The 10,122-nt window shown below is 33.4% G+C and overlaps 1 protein-coding gene across 2 annotated transcripts; it reads right to left on the bottom strand.

Annotated features, from left to right (window-relative positions):
• Positions 1 to 946: 946 nt before the first annotated feature.
• LOC21388677 (disease resistance protein RML1A) lies at positions 947 to 9,702 on the bottom strand. Of its 2 annotated transcripts, XM_024167365.1 has the most exons (7): positions 9,589 to 9,702; positions 6,861 to 7,388; positions 5,648 to 6,743; positions 5,239 to 5,526; positions 3,646 to 4,113; positions 2,065 to 2,397; positions 947 to 1,928 (listed from the first exon to the last, which is right to left on the bottom strand). In XM_024167365.1, exons 2-7 carry the CDS (start codon positions 7,337 to 7,339, stop codon positions 1,038 to 1,040), a joined length of 3,555 nt encoding a protein of 1,184 aa, XP_024023133.1. In that variant the 5' UTR covers positions 7,340 to 7,388; positions 9,589 to 9,702; the 3' UTR covers positions 947 to 1,037. The 2 variants fall into 2 exon arrangements, with proteins under 2 accessions (XP_024023133.1, XP_010099047.2); XM_010100745.2 differs by lacking the exon at positions 3,646 to 4,113 and having other exon boundaries at positions 2,065 to 2,862.
• Positions 9,703 to 10,122: the final 420 nt, after the last annotated feature.

Below are 10,122 nucleotides of genomic sequence, written 5' to 3'. Positions count from 1 at the left end.
AAGAAGAAGAAGAAGACGACGACGACGAGTTAAGGTCAAGAAGAATCTGGGAGTGGAAGTGGATCTTCATCAAGAGGTGGCGGCGGATTCAACGAGTTAATGACGTACCTAAGTGAGGGCTTAGTTGTAGACAGTAGTGAAATGTTTGATTTGGTTGAGTGGTGGAGGGCACGAGCATTAACTTGGCCGATCCTAACACGACTGGCAATGGATATTTTTTCAATCCCGATCTCCACTGTTGCAGCTGAACAAGCATTCAGTACAACCGGCCGAATACTTAAAGAACGAATAAACGCATTGCAACAGGATATTGTTGAAGCTTAGGTGTGCATTAAGGATTGGGACCGTTCCGACCAACGCTTACACGATACAATCTCACCGGCAAACCAAGAATGGATCGACGAATTTAATAGATTAACTTTTAATTTTCAAGATGATCATTCTGCTTCAAATTAAATTTTATTATTGTAATTTGTAAATATTTATTTACTTTGTAATTTCTAATTTGTATAGTGTTTATTGTAATCTTGTATAGACTTTGTAAGTTCGTCAAATTTGTAATTCATCCCACAATGATTGCACTCTTTTTTCCTTGCTAAGTTTTTATCCCAATTGGGTTTTTTCTTGGTAAGGTTTTTAATGAAACAATCATGAATTACAAATTTAAAAATCAATGAAGAAGTAATTTTTTTTATATAATTCGTGTGTTCATTTCATATTTCAAATTGTAATATACACATTGTAATTATATAAATATTTATTACTTATACAACATAAAAATATAATATAAAAACAAATTCAGGCAGCCGGTCGGGCATCGGGCAGCCTGAATTTTTAGGCAGTTCGGGTTCGGTCATCGGATAAAAATTCAGACTTTTCAATAGTCACTAAATATTTATTACTTATACAACATAAAAATATAATATAAAAACAAATTCAGGCAGCCGGTCGGGCATCGGGCAGCCTGAATTTTTAGGCAGTTCGGGTTCGGTCATCGGATAAAAATTCAGACTTTTCAATAGTCACGGCCGGCCCGTCTAAAATTTCAGCACTAATTCAGGCTCTTGATTGGATTCAAATCTCTCTGTCTCGTGGGTATATAAGAAATGGACCCCGCACTTCACAACTTTTGCAATACGATTTAGGTCACTCTCCTCATTTTCATCGTACAAATAAAAGGAGAAAGAGGCTGCAGCAGTTGGATCGAAAGAGGCTTTTGCAATACGATTTAGGTCGAAAGAGGCATTTTCATCGTCACTCTCCTCATTTTCATCAGAATCAGAACTAGCTTTTGCAATATGATTTAGGTCGAAAGAGGCATCGGAATCAGAACTGGCTTTTGCAATACGATTTAGGTCGAAAGAGGCATTTTCATCGTCACTCTCCTCATTTTCATCGGAATCAGAACTTCCTTGGTCTGCTTTAACATACTCACCCAGGTAGGAAATTATATTCCTATTCTTCATATTCCCACTTGCATCTATTTGTCCATCGTTCAATTCAAGGAACTTACCGTAAGTGGGGTCTGCAAACATGAACACGTGTTGGCAATTATTCATTGAGGGATTATGATGAATACGATAATCCATGCCATCCGTGGAAATAGAATTACAACAATCACAAAAATTCGGAGCCACGCCTCCAAATGGAACAAAGAACGCTCCAGATCTTGTCCGTCTCCATGAATTGCCATTAGGGAACATGTAAACATAATCACAATAAAGAGGCAGAATCTCATAACCTCTCCAGAAAGAGATAATGTCCTTGATTTCAAGAATAACGCAAGCGGCGAGACCCAAGTAACTGTTGTTATACCATTGATCAGGATGAGGAAGGTTTATACTTAATGAAGATACATCACTCTTATGACTGAACCACCACGGAATTTTGCTTTCCGGCCAATGAAAATGAGCAGTGGAAATGATGTCCTGTAGGCAACATGGAAGAGAGAGAACCATTATTGTTTTATAATCCTACTAGAATCATAATTAGTACTTAATTAAGTAACGAAGAGGTGACTCTAATAGAATTAAAAAAAAGAAAACAAAAAAGGAGAGACATTACCAAAGGTAAATTAGAATATAGAGTTGCAAAGCGCAAAATTCTGAAGCGTACTTCCTCATTAATAACTTTGCGTGCATTCTCATCCAACATGTCACAACCCAAAAATCTCATCACGTGCCACTTAAAATAGCCATTGTTGAAGAAGTAATCATCCCAGTTTTGATTAACCAAGTCTATTGAACTTGACACCTTCTTCAATGAAGTGCAGCAACTCGCTTCAATAAATGATAGAGACAGAGGAAGTCTTGGTAGTGATTCAAGTTTTCGGCAGCAAGTAAGACTAAGGTATTGTAAAGAGCTTAAGCAATGGAAGCTGTCAGGGAGAAACTCGAGATTTTCGCAAAAATCTAGGCTTAATCTTTTTAGGCCGGTTAAATTTTTGATTGAAAATGGTAGCTCTTTAATCGCTGAAGAATCTAATGTGAGAGTCTCAATACATTCCATAGGATGCGATATTTCTGGAAATCTCTCCAACTTTGAAGAAAATTTAGGAGAGAGACACCATGTAAACCCGTTACTACAATCACAAGGGCGCATGCTCGCACGAATAACGGGTCTGGGTTGCACGTCTAATGTTCTTAAATTCTTTGGAAGCCCTGATAACTTGCAAAGAGATGGGCAGCCCCTTAAATTAAGCTTTTTAAGCTTGTTAAGATGTTGAAAATATGATGGAACTTTTTTCAAACTTGCACAGAACATAAGATTCACGCTCTGAATATTTGGAGCCAGTGAGAGATCTGGAACTTGAGTGAGTTTCATGGAGCCTGAGAGATCCATACTTTTTAATTTATTTAAATGCTGTAAAAAAAAAAAAAAAAAGATGTCGTAAGTGCACAAATGTATAAACAAATAAAAGATTAATAATGAAATCCTCCCTTTTTTTTGATAAACTGAGAGAGGAGATAACTAATAACTGAAATTCTCCCTTTGATTTTAAGTTTTTTTTTCCCAAATGATCTCTTGTTTCTGAAAATTAAAATTCAACACCACATAGTTTGTTTGTTTGTTTGGCTTTTTTTCCCCTGAAAATTTCTCCACTATCAATGGCATAAGATTGGAGAAAACAAATTAAAATGGTGTCAGATTTACATTTTTCAATGTATACATAATACATAAGAATCAAAACAACTAGTCTTTAGTGCATTTGTAAGGGGTTAAAAACAATTATGTTTTCAATATCAGATAAAAAGAGAAGCAATAAGATTTTGTAGCACACTTGGCCCCCAAAATTGTCATTTGCTCCCTCAAACTTTTAATTTTGACAATCAACCCCCTGAATTTGTAAAATTATTGCAATGGGTCTCATTGAAGGAATTAAAAGTAAAGGAACTGAAAGGTGTTTTACAATTGAATTGGGATGTTGAAACTTTTCGTCGAACATGCTTTTTCTACACTAATTTAACACAATAATTGTTAAAATAGCACATACAGTAGAAATTTTACAAGTTGAGAGGGCAACTTGTCAAAATTAAAAGTTCAGGGGGCAAGTTTCTAAAACTGCACAAGTTCTGGGGCAAATGGGTAAAATACCCTTATTTGTAAAGAGCTTAAGCAATGGAAGCTGTCAGGGAGAAACTCGAGATTTTCGCAAAAATCTAGGCTTAATCTTTTTAGGCCGGTTAAATTTTTGATTGAAAATGGTAGCTCTTTAATCGCTGAAGAATCTAATGTGAGAGTCTCAATACATTCCATAGGATGCGATATTTCTGGAAATCTCTCCAACTTTAAAGAAAATTCAGGAGAGATACTCCATATAAACCCTTTACTACAATCACAAGGGCGCATGCTCGCACACTTAACAATGGGTCCGGCTACCACTTCTAATGTTTTTAAATTCTTTGGAGGCTCTGATAACTTGCAAAGAGATGGGCAGCCTCTTAAATCAAGCTCTTGAAGCTTGTTAAGATGTTGAAAACATGATGGAACTTCCATCAAACTTGCACAGAACATAAGTTTCACGCTCTCAATATTTGGAGCCAGTGAGAGATCTGGAACTTGAGTGAGTTTCATGGAGCCTGTGAGATCAATACTTTTTAATTTATTTAAATGCTGTAAAAAAAATTAAAAAAAAAAAAAAAAAGATGTCATAAGTGCACTTAAAATTTACGTCCATATTCAAGGCACAACTGTATAAACAATTAAAGGATTAATAATGAAATCCTCTCTATTTTTGATAAACTGAGAGAGGAGATAACTAATAACTGAAATTCTCCCTCTGATTTTAAGATTTTTTTTTTCCCCAAATGATCTCTTGTTTCTGAAAATTAAAATTCAACACCACAGTTTGTTTGTTTGTTTGGCTTTTTTTCCCCTGAAAATTTCTCCACTATCAATGGCATAAGATTAGAGAAAACGAATTAAAATGGTGTCAGATTTACAATTTTCAATGTATACATAATACGAAAACAAATTAAAATGGTGTCAGATTTACAATTTTCAATGTATACATAATATGTAAGAATCAAAACAACTAGTATTAGTGCATTTGTAAGGGGTTAAAAACAATTATGTTTTCAATATCAGATAAAAAAAGAAGCAATAAGATTTTGTAGCACACTTGCCCTCCAAAATTGTCATTTGCTCCCTTACACTTTTAATTTTGACAATCAACCCCCTGAACTTGTAAAATTATTGTAATGTTCTCATTTAAGGGATTAAAAGTTGAGAAATTGAAAGATGTGTATTACATTTGAATTGGAATGTTGAAATTTTTCGTCAAACATGCTTTTTCTACACTAATTTAACACAATCATTATTAAAATGGGGCATAGAGTAATAATTTTACAAGTTGAGAGGGCAACTTGTCAAAATTAAAAATTCAAGGGGGCAAGTTTCCAAAACTACACAAGTTCAGGGGGGCAAGTTTCTAAAACTACACAAGTTGAATTGGAATGTTGATATTTTTCGTCGAACATGCTTTTTCTACACTAATTTAACACAATCATTGTTAAAATGGAGCATACAGTGACAATTTTACAAGTTGTGAGGGCAACTTGTCAAAATTAAAAGGTCAGGGGGCAAGTTTCTAAAACTGCACAAGTTCAGGGGCAAATGTGTAAAATACCCTTAGTATGACACCAAAAACCTCGAAACAAACTAAACCCATTAAATCAAGACTGATATTTCATGCCTCGGTTTAAATCACAAGGAAAAAATTAACAAAGATAGTCATACCTGGACACCTTCCCAAAGTTTTTCAAGTTGGCTTCCGCGCATGTCAAGTATAACAAGCATCTCGGCAATAAAATTTGTAGACAACGATTTTAAAGGATATCCATGCCATTGGAGATATCTGAGCGGATTAGGAAAAATGAGAGGACCTTGAGGAAGGTATAATTTCCCAGTATCAATGATTCTGAGCAATCTTAATTCCCACATCCTTAAAAAGGTTGCTGGCAACAAGCTAATCTCTCGACTAAAATTTGATGTATCCAATGATATTCCTGTAATGGTTTCAATTCCCTAAAAGTTAAGAACAAGGAATTAATTAGCATATATAGCTTACGACAAAAACACAAAAACTATTCATGACAAGCTAAAACTATAGTTAGAAGAATAATATATAGTGGCTTTGAGGACTTACTCTACCATTTTTTAGTGCATGATAAATATCATCTGCAGTCCAGAGCCTACTACCTTTTCTGGGATCTTGATTAGTAGACCGAAGGCTCACAATTTCAAAAGCCATCATTTGTATCAAATCATGCATCCATATTGTATTTGAATTCCCAGAAATTGTTATCAGAGCCTTATCAATAAGAATTGGTATTCCTTCTGTAGCAAAGAGATCACAAGCATCTAGTATTTTTTGTACAAGATCTCTTTTCTCCCCTTTAAAGAAACACGCGATGTCAAGAAATAAATCTTGTTGAGTGTCATCTAGTGAATCATAGCTTAATTTCAACACACTCAAGATTTTCTTATCCGGAATCTTTTGCAATTTCCCCAATGTACTTTCCCATTCTTCTATGCTTTTAGAAAAGAGGCGGCAACCCAAAACTTTAAGCGCCAATGGAAGACCTCCAGCATATTTTGCTATCCTTCTTGACAACTCATCTTTATCAGCGGTAGGAGAGTTCCTTTTAAAAGCGTGAAGAGAAAAAAGTTCAAGAGCTTCAACATATTCTAATCCATCTACCTCGAACGTTCTACTTACTCCAATATTCCTAAGCACTTGTTGATCTCTACTTGTTACAATAATTCTACTTCCGGGACCAAACCATGAAGCATTGAATAATTGTTCTAGTTGTTGGGGATCATCTACATCGTCAAAGACAATTAGAACCCTTTTCCGACGGAGCCTGTCCTTTTCAAACTGCAACGTGACGCTATGTGGACTTCCAACCTTCAACAGTTCAGAATAAAGTTTATTTTTCAAATGATTTGGCTCATGTTTCTTCGATTCCTCTCGAATATTTTCAAGAAAACTGCAAGCTTCAAACTGGGAAGATAGTCGACAAAACACAACACGGGCAAGGGTTGTTTTACCAATACCACCGAGGCCCCAAATGCCAACACTACGAACATCTAATGAGCCAATATGTAATCGTGACTCAATTTCCTCAATGCGCTTAGTAACTCCAACCAGGCCCTGCAAATAATCTTCCCTTGCCATAGAAATATCTTTGAGTTTCTCGATTACATCATCAACAATTTTGTCAACTAAAGTGGATTCAAGCCTGACAATGTGTACACATCCAAATATATAGTAATTAGAAATCAAAAAACCGATTATTGAACGTATTTGACAGTAATTCATAACTTTTTAGATTTCAAAAGACACAAATTAAGATTACCTAGATGAATTTGAATCCCAACCAGGTAGATCGGCTATTTTTGTCAAAGCCTCTCTCCATGCTTGCAACTTCTCATCCTCAAAACGCTCCTTATGTTTAGCAAACGCATCTGCATAACTTCCTTTTTGTTCTTTTACATATAACCGATCAACATTGTAAAAAACAGGTAACACTTTAGATTGTCCATCCGTTTTCTTGCATTGGAGAATGTGTGCTAGTTCATCTAAGCACCATCTTGACGAAGCATAGTTTTTCGACAAAATAATTAGACAAAGCTTTGACTCTTTAATTGCACTCGAAAGCGTCGGTGATATTTCATTCCCCTTGTTGAGATCATTCTCATCTATGAAGGCTTTGATTTTCGCTCGACATAAAGCACTATGAAGATGGCTCGTAAAATTAGAACGAGTATCCTCACCTCTAAAACTGATAAACACGTCATAGTTAATCTTCGAAGAGGAACCACCACCAGCAGCCATAATCGTAGCCAAACCTCCAAAATGATTAAAAAGCCAATTCCTTAACTCCCTACACACACAGATACATATATTCAGATCAAGAAGTCCAGTGACTAGGTAAAGAACACGATGTTATTGATATATATATGTTGAGACAGAACATAGTGCAATCTTTTGAAAGTCAATACCAACCATATGCAAAGAATCACCAAAAGCGATCCTAGATTATTCAATCAAACTAAATAATGATATATAGTAGCAGCGATAGTTCCTTCTCAAAAAAAAAGTACACAAGTTATTTGATCAAAAGGTCTTAGAGTACTAGTGTTGCATTATACGGAGATGGAAAAAGGCTATACAACTTAATTAAAAATTTTAAAAGAAAAAAGAATGCAAACAAAAAGTAAAAAAGTGATAACTATCAACTATCTACCTGATTACTCACTAACCACAAAGGAAAAAAAAAAAAAAAAAAAAAGAAAAAAAACACCTACGAAATTACTCTTAAACAAATTATGATAATAATTAAGTCGTGCGAACATATGTCAAGCATAAGGCGTTTTGCATAAACTTTCATAGAATATTTTTAAAGTGATTAATTTCTATTTATTAATGAGAAAGGCATTTTGCACAATTCATATTTCTAAAAAAAAAAACCCCTGAACCATGACTGTTTTCAAATTAAAAAATAAAATCATATTCTTTATAATGATGATGTAAACTCTTTAAAAATTTATAAAATTGGAAATATTGTGAACTAAAATCAACAAAGTTATATTATATATATTCACAAAAATAATTGAAGAAACAAATGCATGATCTACTCTCTATATATAATTATTTATGAAGATAAAATTAGAAAAGGAGGGGTGCTGTAAGAGTGTGAGGTGTGAGAAGATAAGCAAGTCAAATGGACTAAATTCAAACCATTAGATTTAAGTTAAGTGAAAAATGAGTAAATTTCAACCATTGGATTGGTAAGGTTGAAGTACAACTTTTGTACTCTCATCCTCTCTTCTTATAGATAGAGATAAACATTGTACGCATAATTCTTTGCACTATCCGACATGTTATATGTTACAACGTTAAACAATACATTAGGGAACCAAGAAAATGTCCATTGGTTTGTTTATTTGACCTAAAGATATCATGCTACTTTTTCAACTTGGAATAAGAAGATTTGAACTCTACACTTTATTATAGAAAGCTTAGAATTATCACTAGAATTATCACTACAATAATATCTACTTGTCCTTGAATTTTGGAAAAATTTCAAAGGGCTTTTACAAAAACTTTGACTACATTAGGGCATTCTCATTTGACTATTTATCGTAAATAAGAAAATACACGTATTATCATTCCTTCAGTTGAGCTTTGCTTTTTCAAAGATGGTAGTGAATTGGACTGGTCCTTGTTTCCAGTCAAGCTAAACTTCATTTGTTAAAGAGATCTTTTTTCAACTTTGACACATTAGAGATTTTTTTTATTTTTTATTTTAATTTTTTCCAGCTAAAGAGACACGTTATTTTTTTTTAATTTTAAGAAAAAGACACATTAAAGTTGAACGTATGGAAAAAGATTTCTTCAATATTTTGGAAAATTCCATTGAAATTTTGGAATTTTTACGGTCTTGAAATATCTATTGGGCGAGTAATTTTTTTTTGGTTAAAATTTTAATAAATATCGGTAAAAATATTGACTTTGTTAATGTATTTTTTACAGTATCTTGGGAAATATCTGGACGATATCAGATCAAGAAGTAAAATTTGCCAGGTAGAATCGAAGGGAATATTTGATGACGCAATCCTAGGCACTCATATCAAAAGTACAAGAATTAACATAATAGATTATCCATATTAACATAATAGAGATCATTTCTCTTTCTAATACATTATCCATAATAGGCAAGTTCCATGAAAATTAGAAAAAAAAAAAAAAAAATTCTCTTGATTTTCTTTTTGAAAGCAGTAAATCCCTTATATACTTTAAAAAAAAAAAGTTGGTAAATAAAATTTCCTAAGTAAATACCGGATTTACTAGTATGAAACTGTGAATTAGGGGCAGGTATGAATCCATTATATTCACCATTTAATGATAGTGCATCTCCTCTTAAAATTGAAATTTAGATGACATTCTCTAGGAATTTTCAACATATATAAGTATCACGTTTTTCTTAATACCAGGCATTAAAAATGAAAAAATCAGATGATATAAAATGTTAAAGATCTAGAAAGCGGAAGAGAGAAAGAGAGGGATCGGAGGGCATATACCTCAAGATGAGCCTACAATATCAACTGTGGCTGTAGCGCTGCTGCACTTTCTAGTGATCACCGGCGACTACAAGAAAAGAGAAAGAGAGAGAGAGAGAGAGGGAGAGAGAGAGTGGTTGGGGCTATTGGTTTTTTTTTTTTTTTTTTTTTTTTTTTTTTTTTTTTTTTTTTTGTGGTCAATATATCTTGTGGTCTTGCTTTGCAAAGTCAAAGAAATTTCGGGGAAGGTTCGAAGGAAATGAAAAGAAACAGTACTAGCTTTACTATTTTTTTTTCTTCTTTAATAATCTTCGACTTTTTTTTTAAATGAAAAGGAAACGAAAAATGAGGAGCAAATATTAGCTAAGTTATTACCTTATATAAATGTACTCCTTATTTTTTTTTTATTGTTGTCTTTAATCAATTAATATTTTAAAAATTGATGTCTAACTAATATTTTTAGAGGAAAAGATATTTAATAATCTCAAATATCATAGCTAATTCGTAATTTAATGGTCATATTAATATTTTTATTTAAAAAATTAATAGAATCAA

Source organism: Morus notabilis, unplaced genomic scaffold, assembly GCF_000414095.1.
Source record: "Morus notabilis unplaced genomic scaffold, ASM41409v2 Scaffold180, whole genome shotgun sequence".
NCBI classification, from domain to species: domain Eukaryota; kingdom Viridiplantae; phylum Streptophyta; class Magnoliopsida; order Rosales; family Moraceae; genus Morus; species Morus notabilis.
The sequence above is the reverse complement of the archived record's forward strand: the minus strand, read 5'-3'. Positions and strand labels throughout refer to the sequence as shown.

Bases quoted from the DNA above. Each gene is read 5' to 3' on its own strand.
- LOC21388677 (XM_024167365.1), bottom strand. From the start codon at position 7,339: ATGGCTGCTGGTGGTGGTTCCTCTTCGAAGATTAACTATGACGTGTTT. The intron at 6,744-6,860 runs GTAATCTTAATT...ACACATTGTCAG, and splicing joins TGGGATTCAAATTCATCTAG to GCTTGAATCCACTTTAGTTG. The intron at 2,398-3,645 runs CTCGAGTTTCTC...TTTTGCGAAAAT, and splicing joins GCCTAGATTTTTGCGAAAAT to CTCGAGTTTCTCCCTGACAG.